At 47.3% G+C, this 25894-nt stretch overlaps 2 protein-coding genes across 6 annotated transcripts; one reads left to right on the forward strand and one right to left on the reverse strand.

The window, feature by feature from the left end:
• Nucleotides 1-177: 177 nt before the first annotated feature.
• Nucleotides 178-17447, reverse strand: tnrc6ba (trinucleotide repeat containing adaptor 6Ba). 5 transcript variants are annotated; one of them, XM_076298292.1, is made up of 21 exons: nucleotides 17159-17447; nucleotides 15562-15649; nucleotides 15104-15125; nucleotides 14637-14990; nucleotides 10895-14140; nucleotides 10402-10566; nucleotides 9915-10090; nucleotides 9463-9537; nucleotides 8983-9198; nucleotides 8429-8557; nucleotides 7980-8132; nucleotides 6866-7003; nucleotides 6546-6744; nucleotides 5733-5891; nucleotides 5223-5387; nucleotides 4721-4864; nucleotides 4263-4355; nucleotides 3779-4006; nucleotides 3344-3414; nucleotides 2607-2746; nucleotides 178-2255 (listed from the first exon to the last, which is right to left on the reverse strand). In XM_076298292.1, the coding sequence occupies exons 2-21, from the start codon at nucleotides 15616-15618 to the stop codon at nucleotides 1670-1672; spliced, it is 6516 nt and encodes a 2171-aa protein (XP_076154407.1). In that variant the 5' UTR covers nucleotides 15619-15649; nucleotides 17159-17447; the 3' UTR covers nucleotides 178-1669. The 5 variants fall into 5 exon arrangements, with proteins under 5 accessions (XP_076154407.1, XP_076154406.1, XP_076154405.1 ...); XM_076298291.1 differs by having other exon boundaries at nucleotides 3344-3417; XM_076298290.1 differs by having other exon boundaries at nucleotides 9906-10090.
• On the forward strand, nucleotides 16542-24646 carry LOC143137947 (putative endonuclease 4). Its single transcript, XM_076298316.1, has 8 exons — nucleotides 16542-16610; nucleotides 20123-20300; nucleotides 20541-20750; nucleotides 21113-21292; nucleotides 21799-21930; nucleotides 22163-22267; nucleotides 22577-22706; nucleotides 24397-24646. Exons 2-8 carry the CDS (start codon nucleotides 20129-20131, stop codon nucleotides 24452-24454), a joined length of 987 nt encoding a protein of 328 aa, XP_076154431.1. The 5' UTR covers nucleotides 16542-16610; nucleotides 20123-20128; the 3' UTR covers nucleotides 24455-24646.
• The last annotated feature ends 1248 nt before the right edge of the window (nucleotides 24647-25894 follow it).

Consider the following 25894-nt stretch of genomic DNA (forward strand, 5'->3'; position numbering starts at 1 on the left):
GATGGAAGCTGTCACACACACATTTATTCGCCTCCATGGCGAGCATATCAGCAAACACACGCGTCACGCTGGCGGACTAAAGGTCCTTTTCCCACCCCACCCCCCACTTCAACCAACACAACTCATCTCCCACCCCACCCTACGCCCATACAACGCCCCCCCCCAATTCCACCCCCATCAGTGACATAGGCAGACACCCCAACACACAGACGCATCCAAAAATGCACTCTCTTCTGACTTGTTCCACTTGTCATGCACACATAGGCAGAAGGGCACCTTATACAGCTACACAGCCAAATGATCATAGTCTTTTTATGACAATAAACTTGATTGAGTACGAAATAAAAACAAAAACAAACAAAAAATATACGAGGTCAGCATCTGAAGGAAATATAAGACATTTCTGGATGCCACTGTCCAACATTGAAAACAAACAAACCAAAAATAAGAAGACAACAAGATACAGTTTTGATTTTTTTGTCAAACATTAGAACAGTGTGTGTCTTAGGAAGGGTGAAGTGTTTGGTATGTTCGTTTTTCGAGTAAAGAGCTGTAACATCATTAAATTATCCTGCAATGCGGTGTGTCCAAAAATCACAGAACAACATCCAAATGATGCATATTGGTACGCTATCGTTTGTATGAGTGTTTTTTTTTTCTTTTTTTCTTTTCTTTACAGTGCATGCCTGAGTGACTGTCTCAGTATGCAGGGTGTGTGTCTACAGAAACTCAAGATTAAGGATTCATCCAGTTGAGTCTGAGAGTCCAACTGATTTCACTTTTTTTTGTTGTTGTCGGTTCAAGTCTTGCCGCTGAAGTCTTCATTTAAGGGTAAAAGGTGTAAGTGTGAATGTACGTGTGTGTGTGTGTATATGTGTGTATTTAAATGCACGTATGTGTGTGTGTGTGTTATGCATGTCAGCAATATTTATAATCCCCACCTGCTCCAGACAAAAGTTTGACAGTGTACACCTCTATGGCCAGTGTTTTAAGAGCTCCCTCCCCATTCCTGTCTTTTGTAATGGGGCTTTAGGATGAACTGCTCTGTTCTGAGGATGCATGTGTTCTTTTTAAAGGATTACATTTCTCTGTGTTTAAAGCAAGCTATAACCTGGACTGTTTTTGCTTTCTGAAAGGAAAGTGTTTGTCCTTGAGTGCTTCAAGAGAGAGTGTGTGTCAGAGTGAGGGATATTTAGCTGCACTGGTGAGTGCTTGCCACAGTGCATATGTCAATGTCTAGGCCTGTGTGTACGGATGTGCAAGTGTATGCTGGCAGACTGTGTGTGCCTGTAAGTGAGAGAATGCAATTGAATGTAACTATGAATGAAAAGTGTATGCATGTATTTATGTATTTATGTGGGTGCGTGTTGGTGTGATGCTGTTTGGTACTGATGCACTTATGGGTCTAGGTATCATGGTTTTTCACTGAATTCATATCAACTGTGTGTGCATGAATGTATAAAGAACTGTATACGTATGTATGCATTTAAGTTGTTTGTGTGTGTATGTGTGTGTGTGTGTGTGTAAATATGGTGATTGTAAATGCTGTGTGCAATAATGTATCTGTGCATGTATGCATGTACTGTATGTAAATGCCGTGTGTAACAATGTATATGTCCATGTATGCATGTATGTGTGAGTGTGTGTGTTAGTAAGTGGGATTTTTCAGTCAGATCGAGTCGGCCCCTCCTCCGAGCAGGTCTCCAGGTAGCAGGGCGGCCGGGCTGCTCATCTGGTGCCGGTCGTCCATGGCGGGGGACCCCCACAGGCTGCTCTGGTACCCTGAGGGCATCCCTCCCCACAGGCCCTGGGCCCGGCCTGCCTCCACCCCCCCGCCGCCTCCTCCTCCTCCTCCGGCGCTGTTGTTGCTCCACTGGGCGAAGATGCTCAGGCCCGCTCCCTGGCTGGAGGAGGAAGAGGAGGAGGCAGCGTCTGGCGAGCCACCCGTACCGTCCAAACTCTGCCAGCCGGAGCCGGGCGCCACCCCCGCGCCTCCGGCTACAGTCCCCACACCGCCGTTGCCCCCCTGTCCCACCGCTACCGATCCCCCATTGCTGCCGCCTCCGGCTCGGTCGCGCTCCGCACCAGAGATCCCGACTGACGTGCTGCCGGAGCCGGCCGAACCGGGAGCCCCCGAGGAGCCGGCGGCCACATTTCCGCTCCCGCCGGCGCTGGCCTGGGAATGTGCGAAGTAACGAGCCACGTCCTCCTCACTCACAAACTCTGCCAGGATGGTGGTGTTGCCCAGGACACACCTGTGGAAAACAAAGCAACAATATGGTCAGCCCTCTGACATCGTAATTACACTAAGGAGCCTGTTTGCTAAGAATTGATGGCAAACCTTATATATCCTGAAAGTTTTATTTGTTTTCAGGGAAAAAAAAAAACAGCTGTCCTGTCCATGTTTTCAGACATACACTGCAACAAACATGTATGCCAAAAAATACAGCCAATTTAATTGTGTGACATAAATCAAGTAAGCAGCGTTGCCAAACTGCTGATCCCTTCAGTCATTTTCAGGGTGACCTGGCAACTGCGGGCCTGTTATGCCAGTGGCTTAGAGGCAGGAGGCGTGTGGAGGGAGAGAGAGCCGTGGAGCCACTCACATGTGCAGTGCACTCTGGGCCTTGGCTGCCTCCTGCCGGGAGCTGTAGCGGATCAGAGCGCTGCCCTGGGTCAGGCCGAGGTGGAAGGTCAACAGGGGCCCGTGCTGCATGCAGATGGTGCGTAGGGTGGAACCGTCGATCTGAGACAATTAAGAGAGGAGAGGAGAGAGAGCGGTGGAGAGGGGGAGAGAGAGGAGAGAGAGAGGTAGAGAGGGAGAGAGAGGAGGGGAGAGAGAGCGGTGGAGAGGGGGAGAGAGAGGAGAGAGCAGTAGAGAGGGAGAGAGAGAAGGGGGGAGAGGAGAGGAGAGAGAGCGGTGGAGAGGGGAAGAGAAAGGAGAGGAGAGAGCAGTAGAGGGAGAGGGAGGAGAGGAGAGAGAGCGGTGGAGAGGGGGAGAGAAAGGAGGAGGCATGCACCGTCAGAGCTCCCGAAGTAATCACATCATCAATCACACTGACAAGCAAAAGTGTTCCTAGAGTGACCTAATCGTGCTTGATCATGCCAAAACCACAAAAACAACAGGATCCTTTAACTCTGGAAACCAAACCTAAGCTACATTTTAAATCAATACTATTAACAGAACAATACTCTAGGTTCTGAGTTTACAAATGTCATAATTTATAATAATTTTCCAGTTCCCTCTAAACCAAGTTCAAATATGTCATGCTACACTGGCTCCACTCCTCCCGGTCTGTGTGCGTCTGTCTGGCCTGGTCTGCCCTGACCTCAGATGGCCTACCTGAGGGGTGAGGTTACTCAGCAGCAGCCAGCAGCTTCCTCTGGAGGGCCCGTCACTCCACGCCATAGAACCTGCTTGGAGGGCAGACAGACAGAGAGAGAGAGAGAGAGAGAGAGAGAGAGAGAAAGAGAGAGAGAGAGAAAAAGAAAGACAAGATTAGCATGCACTGGGCACAAACTAGCCACTCCCTCATTGGCAGCGGTGGTGAATGATGATGTGAGCGCCACAGCTGCTCACAGGGCGATGATCTGAGCCAAAAGCTGCTGTTTCAGCAGGGCAGGAGTGGGTGCATTTAGTCTGATGAATATTTCAACAGGACAAGACAGCATAGGTTTGCAGCACAGAAGTGGAAGTGCAAGTCTGGAATGGATCTCAGTAGGGGTGTGTGTGTGTGTGTGTGTGTGTGTGTGTGTGTGAGAGTGTGTTTAGCATTACCAGGCCCATATCTGGTTTCTTGGCTGTTGCCAGCGCCACCCCAGCCCCTGTTCAATCGCGGGCCTCCTCCTCCTCCTCCTCCTCCCGCCCACGGGGACATGGAGGGCTGCTTCTGATGGGAGCCCAGTCCTGGGGGTGGGCGTGGCAGCTGAGGGCTGTGGCGGTTGGTCTTCCACTTGTGTCCTATGGGCTCCGGGGGCCAGCTGGGCTTGTACTCTGGGTATTTAGCTGAAAGAGAGAGATGCAGGGACTCTTCACTTTTACTCTCCCACATTAAAACATTAGAATAGCAACTGACCAATGAACAGACCACAACTGTTCATTATTATTGTACAAATCAGATATGCAGAGAATAAAAATGAGAATGACTAGGAGAATAAATTAATAAATTCCTCAACAGAAAGGAAGTGACATAATTCTGATTGGGAAACACTTTAGGAGCCCTGGAAACTCCATAAAATGGTTAGCGTGTGTGCAGCGGTACCTGGGTTGTGTGCGTTGTTGAGGGGGCTCTCTGAGGCACTGTAAGGCCAGGCACCAGGTGAAGGCAACAAGGTGTTGAGGGAGGGGGTTGATTCTGGAGGCAGCAGACAGAATTAGAGGAGGGGAATTAGATCACCAATGACGCGCTAACCTGACAAGCACTCATTATACACATGAGAAATGGCAAGCCCTTCAGCCTGGCTGAACATTATGACGCTCCTTACTAACTAAAACATCTGAGATCATCTCATAATGAAAACGAAAGCTATTCCTGGAAGTCATTAAACGTGAGTCACTCCGTACGCAACAACTGTGCATTGTGTACAGTCCTCCAATCAAAAACACATGGGCTGACTGTGACCACTCTGTCCAGATGGGGGGGGAGAGAGAGCGAGCTCCCGAGAACTCTCGTCTCTCAGTAACGTTACGCCACAGGCGGCCCCGAGCTGTTTTTAGTACCCGTGTTGTCTCTCAGTAGTTGGTGCTCAGTGTCGTTCAGGCTGTGTGCTGCGGCTGAACTCAGCATGCCCCCGGGGGTCATGTAGGGGTCAGATTCAGGGTCGACGCTTGGGATGCCCTTCCACGGCACGCCGGGCTGGAACTCTGGAAGGGGAGGGAAAGACAGACGGAGCGGTGAAGTTGCTGTGAGGAGCTGATGCACCAATGCTGTAATTAGCTCATTAAATATGAGTAGTTTGCGCTGACAACTGACTATCTTGACTGACTATGAAGTTTCTTATTCAGGAAACACTGCTGCTGACACAAGGGGATTTAAAAATGTCATGAAAGCGCAATGTAATTTTATTTGCACAGTGCATCAGTGAAATGTGGGTTATGAAAAACAAAATCAAACATAAATACCATTAACAAAATCAAGAAAAAGTGAATGGCTAATTTTATTCCCTTTCTGGTCTAACTGTGGGTGCAACCCAATCTAAGAGCCTAGTAGATGTTCCCTCACCTGGAGGCCAGCTGGATGTGCCAGCCTTGGTGCCAGTCTTTCCAGGGGTTCGATGCCAGTTATCCGAGGCACCTTGTGGGGGCACCCCCAAGCCGTCGTTGCCCAGGAGCTCGTAGGGGGAATAGGGGGAGCCTCCTCTCGCCTTCATGGGAGCAGAAATGGGCCCTGATGGAGGACAAATATTATTGTATTGACATAATTATATTATTGCATACATTATATTAACATTTAATATACATGTTAATTAGAGTTTGCAGCAGACAACTGCCCAGCTCCATACATGACAAGACAACTGCAAATGGTTTATGGTTTGGTTCATATCCAAAAGCTATGAATTCTTGTAAGCCTCAGAAATGTTTACAGTCGACACATTAAATGTTGCTAAGAAAAATACAATGCTGGACACTTGTCCAAAATGTACAGTAACCTGAAAAAAATGTTCATTTTACACTCTGCGTTTCAACTATGATTCACCCTATGGGAGATCAGACTTTGGATGATTGTCCTTACCGTTCTTTAAAGCGCTGTCTGGAGGGGAGGGGGCTGGGGAGTGGCCCTCCATCATCCACTTGAAGCGGGACTGCTGGGCGGCCGGGTCCTTCAGCCCTCCCCCACCCCCCACCATGGAGCCCAGCTCCAGACCCGACAAGTTCATCCCAGAGCTAAAGCCTGCAGGCGTAACAGGACGGAAAAGAATAGAGATGACACATTAACATATATACAATCATTCACATCATTTATCATTTAATAGAGCTGTAACTAATTGTTTTTTTCCCCAACTTTCAGAGTTTTTTTTTATTTAACATATTCTACTGTGCTGGATCACAAATATGGCTTTGTATCAGCAGCAAGAGTAACCAAAGGAAAGCATATATAATACATGTCCATGTGACATGCAACAATACAGTGTGCAAAATCACACTGTCTGCTGGTTCGCACTGAGGTTGAGAATGTGGCAACAACGGAAGGCTTGCTCTAACTCTGCACTGTGAATAGGTAAGCACCGTGCATTAGGCCTACTGTTGCGCTCTGTCTTACTTGGACAAGGCTGTAATCATTACACTGATGAAGGTGCCACCTTCTAAGACGGGACTGTTTGTCATCCTATATACTGCTCCTTCTCATCTCCAGGAAATGTGCCAAAAATACAGCTACAGTAAATTCAAGACTGTCTCCTTCTTCCCATTTTACAGAGGGTGCTGCTTCAGCAGCTCAACACTTCCGGGCGATAAACCAACACATCGCACCTCATGAAGTGCACAGTGCACAGTAAACGAAGCCCATTCCCCAGCACATGAGAAGATGGTGGACAGTCTCACTCACCGGAGTACGGCCCCTGTGCTTTTGGGTGCATGTCAGCCACGGAGCTCCCCAGTCCGGGGTGGTGCATGGAGTCGGACATGGGCATCTTGGGGCCCCCACCTCCCAGATGAGACGGGGAGAGTTTGGAGCCCACGCCCGTGCCTCCCACCTGCTGCTGCTGCTGTCGCTGCTGTTGGAGCACAGCCATGATCCGGGCAATCTACACACAAGAAATGATCACATCAGAAAACTAACATATACACTACACACACACACCTTTGCAAATTAATTCAAACAAAAGAGAGGCAGAACAAAGGAAATTGGTTGTATGTAACACCTACCTGCTGAGGGTCAGCCTGCTGCCGCACATTCTGGGGGAACTTCCTCTGGTTCTGCAGCAGCTGCTGCTGCTGTTGTTGCTGCTGTTGTTGTTGCTGCTGCTGCTGTTGAGGCTGCTGCTGCAGTAGCAGCTGACAGGCCTGAGAGAGAAAGAGAGAGAGAGAGGGAAAGAAAAAGATGAGGTGGGGGTGGTGGGGTAATGTAGAGACGGTGAAAGGGAAGGTAAAAGATAAAAAGAAATTGAAAAGGAAGGATAAAGATAGATTTGTGGAGGAGGAGTGAGAGTGGACGAGAATGAAGTGAGATGGTAGTGGAAAAAGAAATTGGTATTGGGAGAAGAAAAGAAGCAATGATATGAGAGAGAGAGAGAGCGAGAGAGAGCAAGAGAGAGAGCGAGAGAGAGAAGGATATTGGCATTCAGAGAGAGAGCGGGGTGGCAGGAACCATTGAAAGTGAGGTCAAGCCAGTGGGGGAAGATGTGAGATGAAAAAGTGAAAGTAAAAAAGTGAGTAGGTGGAGGCCAAAGAGAACGCAGAGCAGACAATCATAAGGATAAGAAAACGAGACAGACAAGAAGGAATGGGGCACCCAAGATTTAGATTAAATGTACAGATGAGACAAGGTGAAAACAAAGCGAAAGCAAAGAGACAAGGAGAGGAGATTCAGGAAGAGCGCAAACAGTGAAAAAGAAAGGAAAGTGAGAGAGGCGCAGAGAGGTCGAGATAAGAGCAGAGAAACAGATGGTGAGTCATCAGCGGCGTGACAACGTGACAGAGCTAGACTGACAGGCTGCAGACAGAAACATGCCGAGAAACCCCCAGCACACATCACCACAGCATGGCCTGACACATCCTCAGGAGCCTTCCCAAGTCTACACAAAATAATACAGCCCTTGTCTTGGCCTTGTGTTAGGCCCAATGACCCTAAAATTAATTAGGTATGAGTCATCACACTATTAAGTTTTAATGGGCGAAATTATAGCTGAACTAAATGGATGAACTTGTATTGATATTTTGTCAGTATTAGTTTGTGGCAGTGGGTGTGGTTGTCTGTATCTGTGTATGGGTGCGGTTGTCTGTGTATCTCTCTCTTTCTGTGTGTGTGTGTGTGTCTCACCAGCTGGAACTGGATGTGAGGGGGGTAGATGCTGCTCAGCATGGCGATGTGCTGGGGGGAGAGTTGAGGGGGGAACACGCCGGCGCCCACCCCTCCCACGCCCACTCCGCTGCTCGGAGGTGGCATCTGCTTCAGTACGGACGCACCTGGCACCTGGGAGACAAGAGCGCACAACATCGCTGTTCATCAATGTGGAAAACACAATCCTCCAGTGGCGCTACACATTTCCCGCCCAACAAAATTATACTAATTCCTCTCTGATTTCAAGGGCACTCAATCAATACGTGCCATCAGACCGTAATTAATTGCAACTAATGAACCAGATATGTATAGCCCCAGCACGTACAGCTTTATCTACAACAGAGCTGCTGAGAGTCTATGCGGTCTCATGCAACAAAAGGGAAAGATTTGTCATGCATAATTTCATGCAAGTACCACATCAGACCTACCTGAGGTGACAGGAACTGATGAGGCACTTGCGCTCGTATCCCCGGGGTCGGGTTTATGGGTGGCACACCTGGCTGGTGCCTGGACTGGGCCATCCCACTTGCACTACCAAACATGTTATGACCTCCAATCTGCGACAGACAGAGGGTACAGACAAATGATTGTAGAGGAAATGAGGACCCATATGGTAAATTGATGGAGTGGAGAGAGATGAGACATAAGAGGGCACTGAAGGGATATTAAGAGAACCAGCGACGGTGAAAAATCTTTATACCCTGAGCCCTGCCAAAACGATTACAACCTACACGTCAGTGTGCTGCCCTTTGTTTTTACGGCAGAGTTCAAGTTTGGGCCTGTACCACTCGTATCATGTAGAAGGAGAGTAAGGACCCTAATGAAAACAGCCATAGTGCCTGATGAAAGGCAATGTCTACTGCTATAAAACAGTCAGCAGTCAAGGCTTGTTATAAGAAAGGTAAAAAATGGCAGTAAAGAGCAAAAGGGAGCGGTGACTAGTACACAAAGGAAGTGAAAACAAAGTTCCTTTTTTAACTACCTTATCACAGTAGGGTCCAGTCTCAACAGGCCCCACATCTTTGGAATTGGGCGAACGGAAGACTAGTCCACCTCCTCCAGCACCAGTTCGGCCTGCTTTACGCAGGTCCCCGTTGTAGTCGTTCAGATTCATCCCTCTCCTCTCGGCGTCCATCTTCTTCTCCTGGGGGGGACCGGGGGCCAGGTCTAGGCTGGTCCGACTGCTGGGGTCCTCACCCTGGTAGCAAAGGAAGACAAGTGCGGGTCAGTCTGATGGCTCGTTGAAATCAATCTCTTTTTTATAATATTTTGCTTTATACTGTTTTCAGTTTAACTGCCTTTCTTTTTAAAAGTATATACTATTTGCTAAATGCAAACAAAATGAATGCCATGCTTTGCACTAAAAGCGCAGAATGAAGCTTCACCGTTTTCAAAACTGATAAAACGAATAAACTACTTGAGTGATTATTTTAAAATATGGGCCATAACGAACGTGTCTTACCAGCAAGCCCATGTTGGAAAACTGCCTGGTCATGGGATTCATCCAAGAGTCTCCACCTCCACTTTTCATGGGGCCCTGCGGCACAAACACAAAAAGTCATAAACAACTGGCCAGCATCAAGAGCCAGCAGGGCCGAGCAGGAGAAAGAAAAAAAAAAAAAAAAAAAAAAACACACCTCACTTTTGTATGCTGAAACTTGTGTAAATGGGGCATGACTGAGCAAGTTCATAAAACAAATTCATGATATCATGCAGTAGGTTTGGTCCAATCATCGTTGTACATGCCAATCAGCAGAAGTACTCTGCACCCTAAACTAATAATCAGAACTACTCTACATGCAATCAGCCTCATAAGCTGCATGTAGCAGCTCTTCCAGAGCGGTTTCCTGTGCCAAAGGCCTTGATGAGCTGCCTCTGGTGCTTGACCAACGCTGTGGCTCGTACCTTGCTGACCTTCTTGGCGGCGTGGCCCTGGCCCCAGCCGCTGGAGCTGTAGGAGGAGCTGCTGCCCTGGGAGCCGGTGCTGTTCCACACGCCGCCGCTCTCCTCCTCGTCTTCCCAGCTGGAGTGGCGTGAGGCGCTCACCGAGCTCTCTCCCTCGCCCCAACCTTCTTGCATAGACTTTGGACCTGAGGGCAGAACAAACAGCAACCACATGCAGTTAAGACCACAGTAGACCAGCAGATTACACAGACTCCTGGGATGCTTAGAAATTAGGATCCCTTTGACATTTCACACTAGTAATAAAATATCAATAAATACTCTTAAAAAAGCAGTCAATGCTTTTTCTAAAAAAAAAAAAAATGGTTACAAATGTTTATTTACAACTTCTTGCTATTTTTTTCTGTGATAAAGCGGTGTAATGCACAGACATCCACAAACCACAAAACCATCCAAATAAACATCCCAAATAAAAAAAAATTGACGCCACCCGTCTCACCAGGTTTGATGGGATTAGTGGGAGGGTTGCCCCAGCCTGAGGTCTTGCCCGAGTCGTCCGGTTCACCCCAGCCAGTAGGCGCGTCAATGGGCTTCCCCCAGGCGGCCGTGCCGTTGTCCACGCAGGGGCTGGAGGGAGAGGCAGCGCTCCCCCAACCAGAGGGCGCTAGAGACGACACACAAAAACAAAACAGCCTGTGTGTTAACAGACACACCAGGGAACTCGCACGCACTGACAGAGGGAGTTTAAACAAGGATGAAACTAGAAAAATCAGCAACTACAAGCGAAGCAGGACAATAATTCACAATCACTGTCCTTCTACCGAGATGCACAGCAGAGTTAACAGTGCATTTCTCATGAGACAAAGCAGAGTACTCCCAGTTTGTACTGGACCATATTAAATATTAGATTTACCATTCCTAGTCCTATTCTGAATCAGTGTTTGTCACCTTCTATCCAAAACACTACACATTCCAATATATTTTCCCCTCACCCATTTGAGGAGGCTTGTTGGATGTGTGTGAGAGGCTCATGTCTCTGTTCCCAGATGGCCTCACTGGTGGCTGTTGCATTGCCGCTGGCCCTGGCAACTGCTGCTGTGGCGGCGGCGGCAGCTGCTGCTGCTGCTGCTGCTGCTGCTGTTGTTGTTGTTGCTGCTGCTGCTGCTGCTGCTGCTGCTGTTGTTGTTGTTGTTGCTGCTGCTGTTGTTGTGGAGACGGGCCTTGCGTCGGCTGACCAGAGGGGGCTCCGTTCTTGTCCCACAGATTGACACTCTTGTAGTTGTAGTTTTTGGGATCGCCCCAGGCGGACGTGCCGTCGTCGATCTCCAGCTTCCTGCTGATGGACTGGGGCGAGGGCTCCTCCCAGCCACTAGGCTCAGAAACTTCTTTGACCCCGCCGGGCACCTGAGGGACGGGCCCGGAGGTCCAACCCAAACTTTGGCTGTGAGCCTGGGGACCTGGATGGCCCCAGCCCCCTTGCATGGCCCCTGGATCCAGCGCCTGTGCCTGCTGCTGCTGCTGCTGCTGCTGGGGCTGGGGCTGTGATTGTTGCTGCTGCTGCTGTTGTGGCCCTGGGCCCTTGAGAGGGGCCGCCTGGCTGTTTGGCATCTGCGATGGCTGCATTTTCCCACCCCAGCCTTGGTGAGCTTTGCCGCCCATGTCTCCTCCGCCTGCTACGCCTCCGCCTCCCGTCCCGCCCGAACCGCCCGCTCCCCACGCTCTCCGGGGTGCTCCGCCGTCCCAGCTACCCCAAGCACCGCCGTCCCCATCCACACCCGCCCCGTCTCCCTTCCCATCCCCCCACCCACTGGTGCCCGACTTGGCCTCACGCTCTCCACCCCAGTCCCCACCTGCTCCGTTGCCTCCCGTTTGTCCCCAGCTGCCGTCCCTGCCGCCCACCTCCTTCCAACCTCCCGTCCCTTTCTCTTCCTGACCTCCTCCCCAGCCTCCACCACTGGTACCACCTCTCGCCGAGTTACCCTGTTGACCAAAATCTCCCCACCCTCCTCCTCCACCTCCCCCCCCTCCTCCTCTCTGCTCCCTCCACTCCTGCCCCTCGTTGCCCCAGCCTTTCCCTTGGCTTTCCGTCGGGGCCGCCGCGCCCCAGCCTCCTCCCAAGGCCTTCCCCTGTCCTCCTCCCATGCCACCGGATTGTGAGACGCCAGGGTTTTGGATACTGCTATTTGGCGGAGGACCGCGTGCTGACTGCGAGGCACTGCTGCTGCTGCTGCTGCTGCCGCCGCTGCCGCTGTCCCAGCCGTCCCTGGGCGACACAGCAGAAGAGCCCTGGTTCGAGCCCGGGTTCAGGGCGGCGTTGGGAGGCATCATGGAGGACGACGCCATCGGATCAGTAGTCGATGAGCCAGCGGGACCGGAGTACAGGCCAGCTGAGGCTGCTGCGGACGACATCGAGGAAGAGGAAGACCGCACTCCCCTGGTGCCTCCGCTAACAGTGCTGCTGCTGCTGCTGCTGCTGCTCTTCACACTCTCCAGGTCCCATGCCACATTCTGCCGGATTTGCGTTTGGCCCCAGCCGGAGTTGGAGAGGACGCGGGGGTCCAGGTCAGACCGGCTGAGCATGGTCTCTAAGGCCACTTCGACGGTGGGGGGCTGATAAGTGTGGCGGTGGCCGTGGTGGTGGTGCTGATTGTGTGGGCCACCGCCACTGCCGCCAACGCCTCCACTACCGCCACTCCTGGAGTTGCCCCCACCGCTGGACGAAGAGGTACCGCCACCTCTGCCTGCGCCTCCCCACTCCCCTTGTTCGGCAGCATCACCGCTGCCTCCGCTGCCGCCACCGCTTCCTTTCTGATTGTCCCATGCTCGTGTCGTGGCAGACGCCGCAGAAGACGACGAGGTGGCCGGATGGCCCACGCTGCCCCGGCTGCTGCTGCTGCTGCTGTTGCTGCTCGAGCCGCGGGGATTGCCCACGACGCCGGCACCTCCCACACTGCCGCCTCCTCCTCCTCCTCCTCCTCCCGTGCTCCCGTTGCCCCCCCACTCGCCTACCCCGCCCCACGCTCCCTGAGATACCCCGCTGGGGGCCTGACAACTGCCGCCGCTCCCTGCTCCCCAGCCCCCTGACGCCCCACCTCGGCTGTCCGCCCCGCTACCGCCGCTGTAGCCCCAGGAGTTGCCCCCCACCTCGCCAGAGACTGGGTTCCCCCCGGGGCCCGCTCCCCCTTCCCATGGGTCAGTCCTTGAGGCACCCGTTTTGGAGTTGTTTGCGGGGAAAGGCTGCGTCCTCCACGAGGATGAGGTGGTGGAGGAGGACGATGCAGATGAAGACGCCCCCGAGGGGTCGCTCCCCGGCCCTCCGCCGCCTCCACAGTCCATGTCGCCCTCCTCCGCGTTTTTTGGTCCTGCTCCTGGCTCCAGTGGCGCTGCGCCACCCCACTCCCCGCAGGATGGCTCTCTGTCTCTGGATTGCATTTGGTGAAGAGGGTGCAGTGTCTGCTGATGAGAGGCTAGATTCACAGAAAGAGGCGCGTGACCCGCGGAGGGGGCGTTGGCAGACGATAACGACGAGTCCGACGACGCCGTCGAGCTTTGGAGGAGGTGGGAAGAGGGCCCACCCTCACTTGCAGCTGACCCGGCGGTCCCATCCTGCACCAGGGCTGGCCAGGCCGAAGGGTTGGCATTGGGGTTGAAGTTGGCACCAGGAATCCCGCCGCCGACGCCGAGGGAGCCGTCCGCGGTCCCCGGGAGCGAGGAGGCTTTGGATAAGGGGGGCATCGACGATAACGCCGACGAGCCGGCCGCTACTGCATTCCCTCCCTCGGCTCCCTGGGAGGAAGAGCCCCAGGCGGTGCCGCCGGACTGCATACATTCATTGGGTGAGTTGGAGGCGTTGGAAGGTGGAGAAGGGCTGCCAGACTCGCCGCCTTTCCCTCCGCCAACCCCAGCTCCCATGGCCTGCTTCTGCTGCTGGAGGTGCCGCTCGCCCCACGAGGCACTGCAGTTCGGCATCCCGCCGCCCTCGAGGCCCCCCGGCGGCCCCGCATCTCCACCACGCGCCCCTCCGTCCGCCGCAGAGATGCTGGGCCACTCCTCCAGGTCTGACCTGTCCACTATCACCTTCTCCCTGCCCTGAGAGAGGGGCTGGCTGCCAGAGCTGGCCCCCCACGTGGAATTTGCATAATTTGAAGAAGTAGTAGTAGAAGAAGCAGCGATTGATGAGGAGGATGAAGTGTGGGGCAGTGAGGGAGCAGCGGGACCCACAGAGCCCTGGCTGGAATCTGAAGAGGAGACAAAATGGAGGACAACCATGAGTACAAACATGACCCTTGCAAAAACAACACTGAAAACTTTCAGTGGCAGTAAAATGAATTGCTAATGGGGAGATGGAACTTTTCATAAAGGCATTGCATGTCTGTCAAGTACAAACAAATTTTAAGCTCAAAGGTTGTGTAAGCAGTGACGCTGCCGGACAGTTTCAAACAGGTCTGCTTCATACAGCATACTAACTGACACAGGAACATGCAAGGCATGACAAATCAGGAGAAGTCCCAACTAAAGCTTTGAAGACTTTCATTCAGATTGACATAGTCACACCATTATTCGCAACTACATCATAATTTCCTATTCACCAACAAATCACTGACCAAAGCTGTACTGACTGATTAGGTGCACTGTGCCTATCCGCCTTTTGGGGTATTGCCTAGTCCATGAATGGAGTCTGCTATGCCTGCATTGTACCACAGCGAATGGCTGACGCATGCCGTAAGGCCTCACCTGATGCAGCAGCTACTGTTGAACTGGGGCTGTCTCCCCCGCTGTCGCCTCCCCCCTTCAGCATGGAGGGCAGTGGTGTCTGGCCCCTCTTCAGTAGCACTTTGTGGTCCTGCTGGCAACGGAATCGAGGGGGCACTTCGCGGGGCATGTAACGCTGGGGGGCCTGGGTGCCGGGGGCGGGCTGTCCGTTGGCCACCGCCTGCCGCTTAGCATTGTTCCCACCCTGGGAGGGGGCGCCGCTAGCAGCCGCGGTGGCAGTGGAGGCGGATGCCGAGGGGACCGGGCCAGGGCTGGGAGACGCCGAGTTAGAGGTGGCAGGAGATGGGGCGGATGGGAGCTTGGTCAATTCTGGCACTGGACAGAGAGGAGAAAGTGAGGATGAGCAACTGTGAAAACCACCAACTTGTCCAAGATGATCACTAGATGATCAAAAGGTACAAACATGGAGAATGTCAGACCTGTCTTACCTTTGTTTTTTTGCTCAGCAACCTGAAAGAAGAGGAAAATATATAATGATTCTTACATGTGTCATCCACCATTATACATCATACTATATTACATACCTACCAAAGATTGTAATGGTTCATCGTTAAAAACTGAATAAGCACATGACAAACAATTCCAGCAGATCTGCTTCTCATGCAGTGAACGCCACTGTCTAGCACTCTCCAACTCTTCACTTGCTTTTCACAAGGATAAAATAGGATGACGCAGAAAATATCAAGCTACTCGTTTATGAACATCTGTCTGACTATTGCATGACATCCACATATTAATTGGTCACAGAATCAAAATCTCAAAATGCAATAGATAGGTTTCTATCAAAGAGATTGTGCATGATATGGAAGCATGACACACGTATGCAAAATGAAATTAGTGTTCTAGCCAAGATAGCAAACAAGTAAGGCAGGGTAACCGTGGTTACCTTCTGTGAGGTTTCCCTTTTCCTTTTATCTTCTTTCTTCCTTTTCTTGTCTTCCATGAACTGCTGTTCCCTTTCCAGTGGCTCCTTTCTGAGGGGAAAGGCAGCCTATTACTATCAAAAAACAGAATGGAAAAACACAACTGATTGCAATAACCTAAACCATTTATATGGAAATCTTAACCTCAGACTAAGCACATGCATACCATTAGCATGAACAATGATTGATTAGCAAAGAAAGTGGATCACAATTACAATACAGTATACCGACACTGCAAACCACGCCTGAAAAATAGCATTACTGCAATCACACATCCTCACATAAATGGCTAATTATTAAGCAACTCCTCTACAACGTTATGGGTGATTTTCCACATTATATGAATGACTCCTGTGTCAAATTAATCTCTGGATATGGTTCACCACCTTACAACAGTCTATGCAACGCATGGCCCAGTCACACATCACCCTTTTCCATATGTACTCTAAATACAGCTTCATCGGGTTGAAAACTATATGGAATTTACCAATCCTCATGTAAATAGGTCTTGTTGTCGTTGATGCCACATATACCGTCTACATTCTACCAGCTACCATTGCAACCCTACATGTACCAGTGCACCAGCTGAACACCTGCAATATTACAGTAACGTTACCTTGCAGGGGATATTCTGAATCATACAACCTATCACTAGTTGTAACGTTGACCACTATGATAAGCGTTACAGCGTCAGGACAACGTATGTGTTTATATCTTTTTAGTCTGCTAACGTTAATCTAGGTGTGATCGACTAACGTTACTTAAAATGAAACTGCGACAACCAATATTTTACCAAACTCTAGCTACCCTTTCACGTTTGTATCGAACCAGAGAACAAGATGGTGTTGCACTTAGCTAGCTAACAATTAATGTCAAGTTAATTAAGCAACATTATGGAATCCATTAACTTCAAATAAGCTTAAGATCATGCATACCAGCTACCTTGATTCTAATACTGGGCGTCTATGGAGCAAACACGACCAAGGCGACGTTGACGTTACAGTTTTATCAGGTAAAATCCTAGCTAGCTAAGCGCGAGTGTAGCTACATTCCCAAAGCAAGGCAATGTTAGCCTGCTGCCAGCAATAGCTAACGTTAGTAAATTTCAAGGCAGCTTTCGAACCAGCAGGTTTAACTGGCACAAATGTTAGCCACACAACTTGCAACCCTGTTAGCAGTCTCATCCACCCAGTATGAACAAATTGAGCTCTTTATGACAACGAAATACATGCACCGTGTATATGACTAAGGATGCACAATACTGACGACATAACGATATGAAACCCTCACAGACACTCAGATACAAGATCTGAAACACAGCCAACAAGCTAATAAGGTAACATTAACGTTAGCTAGCTAACGTTAGCTATATCGTTACGTTAAGGTTTCTCCCCTAACGTTAACTTAGCACAGATGTCGACGGAATAATTTCGAGGCACGACGTACAGAACGAGAAAACGACCTATAATTACATTTCATGCATGCTACAATACAACAACTACAAAAAGCACTCATAATCCTACAACTTACATTTAATATGTAAACAAATGAATTACTCACCGTAGGAATTACATATGAAATATAGCTAGCTAGCCTGCTAGCTAAAGTGCTTCAGTGCGAAATTTTAGCTTTTGAGGCATTCGAGGCTATGTGAAACACAATACTTAACCAAAGCGCAAATAACTATACAGATAATAAAGAAAATACCCCCCCTTAAATGCTGATCTGTAACCGAAATATGTAATAGATTATGTAAACCAAACAAGCAGAATCTTCGTTTTTAAAGCGCTGAAAAGTCAGTTGCTTGACTGTCGGCCATTTTGCTGCTCGGTGAATAGTGAGTCTGACCAGCTAGTAACTCTGACGGAAGAGGGTAGGGAGATTTTTGACCTTCAGTATTAAAAGTATAGTGACTATTAAATTGCCAGACATTGGAATTTGTTAGTACAACGTGGCATGACTACACAGATTGTTCAAATTGTATTATGTTGATTTCATGTAATTAACATTACAAATATTGACATGTCACCCGTAGCTGTGCGGTTGCCAAAGGCTGTCTACACAATGACGTCATATTTCAAATATGAATGGCCATAAAATCCATTTCAGACAACACCATGTGGTGCCGTGGTATGTAATCGCATTGTCAAGCAACCATAGCCTGCTCATGTATGCATGCCTGAACAGAGGTTGAACAAAAATTCAAATGACTCGTAAATAATAGTGAGGCTACAACCTGCTCGAAAACAAGCTTATTTTATTTTTCTCTCATGAGATAAAAAAAAAAAAGGATACGCAAGTTACAGCCACATTAAAGTTACCGTTATTGCATTATCAACATCAATGTTTCTGCAGTAGTTTAACTGAAATGTGTCAGATTATTCAATGATATGTTTGACATTAAAATCATAAAGCGCCAGAGAGAGAGAGTGGCGCTTGACAACTGGGTGGCGCTGTACCCAGATAACAATTACTCATTGAATCTATGTTAAATCAACATTATTTTGTCAATGTTAAATCATTGAATCAACATCGCACTTTAACATTGATTCTATAACATTTTGCACCCTCTATTAATATTGAAGCAATGTTGAAATTCCAACTACAGATCAACGGAATTCCAATGGTATTTCAATTAAAATGAATATTGAAACAACGTTGAAATTACAACCAAACTAAAGATCAATGCGATTTCAATGGTATTTCAATTGATATTAAACCTCAGTAAACCACTATTAATCTGGAAAAATATTGGGAAATTCATATCCTGCTTTATCTACAGCCAGGACAAATTTGACTAGGCCTAGGTATTTCTGGTTTAGGCTACACAATCGTGCATAAATAACCATTGACAACTTGTTATCAGTTTGAAAATCAAGTCCATTTATTCACTCTTCTTCATTTAGAAATTCACGTGTGTTGTGCTTCCCTGCCATCCATTCAGTATAGCATCCATAGACCACCCTGTTCAGTCAGCCCTCCTCCACCATCCAGTAGCACAGTGAAGCAGCACCTAACAGAAACAGAAGAAAAAGAGATAGACAGTGTTAGATAAATATGTTCAACTGAAACTGAAGGCTACTTATAAGTCAAAATGCCAGGCTGAAGATAGTGTTAGAATAATTCAGTTTCGCAAGCAGGGTGAGGTCATTGAACATGCCGTGTTTGCTTGCAGCACCAGCCATTCGGGAAGCTCTGTTCGTCCGAACAATTTTGCTGCCCAATGAACGGTTAATGATAGCAGATAGTCAGATATGACTTAAAGTTAACTTATATCAGTATTGCTAAAGTTAGCCTATTAAACTCACAAAAATATGATCACGCAGAGTTACATAAATGTAGCTAAATCTCCACGTTAACCAGCAGCACATCTTCAGCCTATAATTTTGACAGTAGCCTAGAAGCTAACGTTACCGGTACTTCATATTTTATTTATCATGATTCATTAGAATAATAAACTGTAACATACTGACAACTAAGGTAGGCCCTACTTATAAATCAGACTGCCGAGTAACGTTAACCTAACATTATGATGAACTGCCATAGTGCTAACATAAGTTAACCTAAAACATTAATTTGACATCAGCACGTAAAGTTAGCTAGCCTAACGTTAGTTGACCCAAGCATTTGAATGAGTTAGTAAGTTAGACAGTACGATGTACATAGACTGTAAACATGACCGAATTTAATGTAGTACACTTTTACAATAAAACATTATCGTTTGATAAATAAATGCTTGCTTACCATTAAGGAGGAGTGGTGAACTTGACAAGCTGAACACCCCAGTTGGTCTGACTGAACTGTTGCCTGAAAGTGATCTCCCGCCGGACAGTTCAAACGTCGTCACGCGGTCAACTATAAATCCACTACTTTTCAATCACCACGTTAAGATTTCCCAGCCAACCATAAATCCATGACTTTTCAATATCTTTTAGTGAACTATGCATCGATCCTCTATCGATTATGGCAACATAAGCTATAAACCGATGTTGTTTCGATATCTCTCTTATCGATATTCATGCACTGTCAGGTTTTTGTCAGGATTGTAATGCTGATTCAATGTCTATTTACCATTGAGATTTCAATCTCAACCAAAATGATGATTTGGATGGAAAATCAACAGCATATCAATGTCACCTTGCTATCTGGGTAGGATGCCTTTTGCCATGACTCATGGCGTCGGTGAGAGACTTTGGTAGCCCTGGAAGCAAATGTACTTTGCTGCCGCTAGGGTGCGTCTAGATTTCAAGGCTAAGACTTTGGGTCTGTTGTTCTTGAAAGTAGGGTGCATGGAACTTGCACCAGGGGTATGTGCATGGAAGACTCGGTTTGCAATCGGATTTAGCTGTGTGGAGTTCAATAAGTCTACTTTAGTCAGGCTAATTTACGTCAGCCGTGCGCTAACCGAGGGACACAACAGTTCTCACATACTGTTAGCAGATCTCTCTCAAATCAAATCTGGTCTAAAACCTTGTGACAGGATGTGTAACATCTAACAGTGTTATCCTTGTTCCACGGACACAGACAGAGATGGGACCGAAAAAGAGAGAGGAGAGGAAAAGAAAGGCAGACACGGAGACCAACACAGAGAGGCCAGATGAATCAGGTGGAGGTGAGCCCTTGGAGCACTGTAGCAAAGGAAACACGAAAGCGAGAGAAGGAATAAGGAACAAGTACATTGGAGCGCACGTTTCGATATCAGGTAACATGGCTACTGTTCTTAGGAAATACAACAATGAATCTGTTTCCTTTAATAAAGCCATAATTTGTGTCCTTTTTATGTTAAGGTTCATCAAGTCTTTTGTCCACCACTTCAGTAGGCTATCTGGAAGTGCCCAAGATAAAGTTGTTTGACTGGATCTGTTTTGTGTTTAGGCCTACTCTATTTATTAATGAATCTATGTTTAAATGTTTCATGAGACAAATGTTTGTCACCCTGCAGGAGGTATATGGAAAGCTGTGGAAGCCAGTGTGGAAATGAAGGGCCGCAGTTTTGCCCTGTTCCTGGGATCTCAGCGCTCCTGGAAAAGACCCCCGCTGGACAGTGCAGCAGCTGTCAGATTTCAGGAGGCATGCAGTACCCATGGCTTCAACCCAAACCACATCCTGCCACATGGGTCCTATCTGATGAACTGTGGCTCACCCAAGCAAGGTGTCATCATATCTTGACTGATCTTGATTTTTTTTTTTCTCAATCATCATTGCATTAAACTGAATTGTATAGCCTCCTTAACTTTGAGTGTAGATCCAGCATAATTATGTTGACGAATATTAAGTGGGCTGGTGGGAAAGTAGAGGTTTAACATGCTGAGAGAATGAAATGGGATGTGCTACTTTGGCACATTCTCTTAAAGAAAAATAAATTATGTGAAGGGGATATTGTGCATCACGATGAACGTATCAAATGTTAATGAGGAAACTAGTGTGTTTTGGCAGACTGTAAATGTTACATTGTCACATTGATATTGCCTTAAATTTGTCTTCTTTCCTCTTCCTGGCTTCCCTGCCCTTCAGATGTGTTTGAGAAGAGCCAGGCCATGCTGGTGGATGAGCTGAGCAGATGCACTGCTCTGGGACTCACTCAGTTTAACCTGCACCCAGGGGCCTCCATGGGAACCAGCACGGAGCAGTGCTTGGACAGGATCGCACAGGCCATAAACCACGCTCACCAACAAATCCCTTCTGTCATCACAGGTACAAACAGCAGCCTGTGTTCTCCTACTTTGCATGGCTTTATTATGCTTTATTACTGTGGCAACTGCTAATGACATTACTTTTTTATTTTCCAACATACTGTTTAAACAAGGAAATACAAACCATTGCAGAGAATGAAGCATGTTTTTTTTAATTCTTTTTCATTGCACTGTTTGGCCCTCTCTAACATTCTTTGATTCCACACTGAGGTTCTGTCATCTTGAGAGAGGCGTTTTACCGGAGCAACACAGATGTGTAACCGAAGTTTATACATCTGTGTTGCTCCGGTAAAACTCCTCTCTCTTGCTACAATAAGTCCTCTCCCGTTGACGCACCAGATAGTTAATTACAGAAGCGCGGAGGAACAACTGTTTGTTCTGTCATCTTGTTTTGTTCTTTTCTTGACTCTCACACCCCCGCCTCCCTCACACCCCCGCCTCTCTGCACCACCCTACATCTCCCTGCATCTGTCTCTCTCCTTCCTCTCACCTCTGTATCCCTCTCAGTGCTGGAGAATATGAGTGGTCAGGGCAGCACCATTGGAGGTCAGTTCAGTGAGCTGAAGGGTATAATTGACCGGGTACGCGATCAGTCACGGGTTGGGGTGTGCTTGGACACATGCCATGCTTTTGCAGCAGGTGAGATAGCAGTAGTTGATTGTGGCATTTGAATAAAATGATTACATTTGAATGATATTGATAAAATGATACAACATTTTACACGGAGATTTACTGAAAATAAACCAACATACATGTAAATCATTAATCACAATGAAGGTAAATCTACTAGCTTTGGTAAACTGAATTGATTTGGGAAAATGTATAATGATGTTTACTTCTTGAATATTGTATATTCTTTGGTTCAACACAGGATATGACATATCGGTGTCTGGTGGGGTGAAGGTCATGTTGGAGGAGTTTGACAAGTTGGTGGGACTGCAGTACCTCCGAGCTTTCCATCTCAATGACTCCAAAGGTGAGCTCTAGTATCTAATATAATTATTAAAAGTATCTCTCAGAAGGAAAGTTGAGATATTGTTATAAATGTCTATGAATGACTGGCCATTGTTCCAGTTTCAGTGTGGCTACTAAGGAAAATGGTGTAAACACTGATTAGTTAATTAGGGAATGTAGAGTAATGATTTTGTTGAATATGATTGAATTTACTCAGCAGTAGTTTCAATTATTTAACTCTTTCTCATTTTATGTGAGATGAGAATCCTTGGTAGTATTGTAAAAAAATGCCATTTAGTGTGCACATATGTCCTTAAATGACACCTGATAGGTAAACTGGGTTGTCATCTTGACCGGCATGAAGATATCGGGCGTGGCCAGATAGGCCTTCAAGCATTCCGCGAGATAGTGAATGAGCCTCTGCTGGACAACATTCCTTTGATCCTGGAGACCCCTGGACGGTGAGTGACACCTTTGAGATCACGAAATACGAAATGCACCTGTATCGCTGAGGACCCCTTCTGTTTTATCTCCTGGGCCAGTGTACCTACTGAATGGCCCATGCTCATTGAAGGATTCATAGCTCATTGTATTTTATTCTTACTATAGTTCTGAATAACATTTCCTGACATTGATAGTATTTTCTAAAACTGATAGTTCCGGTCCTTGATTGTGCCGTTGGAAATTACAGCATAAACATACACCTTGACCGCATTTCGTTCTATATTACTGTGCTACCATAACTTGATACTAAAGTTAAAGTATCTGCGTCTCAATGTTGCTTGGCAACCTTTCAGATAGAGGAAATATATTTCTTGGCGGAAGAATTGCTGTGACTTTATGAAACTTTGCCAGGTATTTATAGCAACAGTTATTTGACCGTTACCGCGCCGTGCCTAACAACACCCCTTAGCTGTTCTAAATTCAGTGTAACCTACAGCCTCTCGGGGCTCATTGCTTAAGTCAGTGTTTCCCAAACTTTTTTTCTGGGGACCCACTTTTTAAAAATGACAGACCATCGCGACCCATTTCACTTCAGATCTAACATGCAACCTGCATGCAACCATATTGTTTTAGGCCACAGGTTCTCAAACTTTTCTTGGGTGTATTCTTGCATGCTACGCAGTCGTCACTCTTCAGCATAGTAAGCTGTTCCTGTATTTCTAAAGAGTGATGTTGTAGGCTACGCTGCGTTGCAGACAAATGGATCCATAACCCTGTCAATTCCTATGTAAACATAGCAAGTAACTCAAGTCGTTATATTGTAGCCTATTTGTGGAGGTTTCTTTATTTGGAAAGTTGAATCCGCATTTTCCTCTGGAGTTAAACGTTTGTTTGTAGGCCGTATATCAAGGTGTGTATTGATGTTGTGACAAGCTATGTTGTAACAATGTGAAATCACAGAAAACAAGAGCTTTTGTGCAATAGTCAAAAGATAATGCGCCTTTACTGTAGCCTATAGAGTTTGCGAGGTGGAAAACGAGAGGAAATAATAGCGTTTAAAATTTCCATTTAAATTGTAGCCTAATATAATGCACTGTTGAGTGTTTTAAATCCAAAATAATAAGGAATGTGAGGAGGTTGCTATTAACTTTAAAGAGTGCATCTACAATTGAAACTATCTACAGCCTATAACGCAAATTGAATCGCCATGTCCGGTATACGGATGTCTGCTTTAGTTGACTAGATTTTAATCAGTCAAGTTGAAGAGCTGGTGTCTGTTAATGTTTGTGCAAATAGGCTGATTCATGTCTCTTGCATTATGCAACTGTGAGGTCCATGGCCGGCGCCCCACAGAAATGTTTCATTTCAGAGTGAGATGTCCAGGCTGTCCCCTGTGCGACGTGTTCGCTCAGAGCTATTCTAAATGCAAAATTGTACAGAGGGCCGTGACTGTGGTAAACAAACTATATCCTAATAGAAAACTGATAGCTTTCCTGGCTAAATGGAATAAGTTAGGCCTATTAGACAACAAAAATCGACCCAAATAAAATCTCCTGCGACCCAGTCTTTGGGAAACACTGGCTTAAGTAAACACTCAGATGAGGTGTTGGAAACGTGTCCACATGTTGTAATGTAATTGATGAGTATGACCCAGCCGAGGTTATTTGTGGCCACATTGACGTGACTCAAAGCTCTTTTGTCTCATAGACCTATGTTTGAGTATGCTGAGCAGATTGAGCTGTTGTACTCACTTTGTGAGGGCTAAAGACGTCAACAGACAGATAACTTCTTTCACACCTCCCACGACCACTTTCCTGAGGCCTGTCTCCTGATCTCGACCAGTTCTGTTCAGCAGCAATACTCTGTTTTGTACTTGTTCTTTGTATTTTCTGGTACATGTGTTCTTTAAAGTTCATAAAAGAATGAGATTTGTTTTGTAATAAAAGTTTATTTCCAATCCTTTGTTCTTCTGTATTTTCACTTAACCGTTGTACTGTATACAGCAGACTGGGGTTTTAAATTAAATTTTATCGCCACCAGAGGGCACTTAGTGCATAGAAATGTTAGAAACTTTTAATCTGCCAGCTATTGCCAAAATGCTGACCAGAATACCAGAATTGACCATTACCAGAATCAACGATATTGCTGTTGGGAAGCTGTTGTTTGGAGGGTGACTAAATCAGATCTGAAATTATTTTGGTTAAATAATATCTGATTAAATGCTCCTCCAAAGTGCAGTCTATCCCTGGGGCTCACCGTTGCAATTGGCAGAATTCACAGACAAGCTCCCGCAATGTCCCTCATCTATCACCCTTCATTTGCACATTCTTAGTTGAATCCTTCACTTCACTTCTGCGCTGTGGGGGTCTTCTTTCCTCGCCCCTTGGCCAGCTGCTGTGCTCCCACATAGTCAGGTGCAACTGCTAACACCCCAACAGTGCTCATTCTCATTTCCCACAGATGCTTAGCAACAACCTACCACCCACCCCCACCACCGCCTCCCACCCAACTACCACACATGCCACACACTGCAGAGACACCATTCCAGGCATAGTCGCACATGTCATCATTGTCGCCCTCTGTAAAGCTTTGGCACATGCATGCTGAAAGGAAGCCCAGTCCCTGGGTTTACAGCACTTGTGTGTGGTGATATGTAAAAGCTGTCACACTTGCCACTGGACAACCCCCCCATGTCAATGGAGTAGGACTGTGAAAGGTGAAAGATGCCAATATAGTGAACTACAAACTGCTGTGTTTGCCGTTTCTTTGTTGTATTTAAAATGGTCGTATAGGTTAATACTCTCCCCCAAACATTCCAAGAACATTATTGCTATGACTAAGTTTAGGAGTTTGGAACTAAAGAGACAGAATGCTTCTTAGAAAGACGTTGTTTTGCACACTTGGACTGGGAGGAAGGTGGTCTGCACAGGCAGGAAACGCCTCTTTCAGAGAGGTGTAAATTCAGACAGGAAGTGAAAGGTGCCTTTGCTCAGGAATGTCTCCGCCAGTCCCCGGGCCAAGCCACAGGAAATACCAGCCTGGACACAGAGGCTTCTGGGATGCCACGCACCAAGGAGACGGGCACCCGACAGTGCGCTTAAAAGCTGCTTGGCATTAAAGTGTCATTTTTAGTGACATTTTAAACCTCACGGGAGTCTACACAGATGTTTTTGAAATATGTAATTTGTTGAGAATGTTTTGTTTG

This window comes from Alosa pseudoharengus, unplaced genomic scaffold (genome assembly GCF_046254945.1).
Source record: "Alosa pseudoharengus isolate Yale_2024_CS ecotype anadromous, Long Island Sound unplaced genomic scaffold, YU_APseudo_1.1 YU_APseudo_1.1_scf_21, whole genome shotgun sequence".
NCBI classification, from domain to species: Eukaryota; Metazoa; Chordata; class Actinopteri; order Clupeiformes; family Clupeidae; genus Alosa; species Alosa pseudoharengus.

What these genes read in the sequence shown, in the direction of transcription:
- tnrc6ba (XM_076298288.1), bottom strand. Translation starts at nt 15,618, where the DNA reads ATGGAAGACAAGAAAAGGAAGAAAGAAGATAAAAGGAAAAGGGAAACC. An exon ending in CTCACATCCAGTTCCAGCTG is followed by an intron (nt 7,004 to 7,979) that starts GTGAGACACACA and finishes TTTCTCTCTCAG; the next exon opens with GCCTGTCAGCTGCTACTGCA. An exon ending in TGAGTAACCTCACCCCTCAG is followed by an intron (nt 2,747 to 3,343) that starts GTAGGCCATCTG and finishes TAATTGTCTCAG; the next exon opens with ATCGACGGTTCCACCCTACG.
- LOC143137947 (XM_076298316.1), top strand. Translation starts at nt 20,129, where the DNA reads ATGGGACCGAAAAAGAGAGAGGAGAGGAAAAGAAAGGCAGACACGGAG. An exon ending in AGCGCACGTTTCGATATCAG is followed by an intron (nt 20,301 to 20,540) that starts GTAACATGGCTA and finishes GTCACCCTGCAG; the next exon opens with GAGGTATATGGAAAGCTGTG. An exon ending in AATCCCTTCTGTCATCACAG is followed by an intron (nt 21,293 to 21,798) that starts GTACAAACAGCA and finishes TATCCCTCTCAG; the next exon opens with TGCTGGAGAATATGAGTGGT.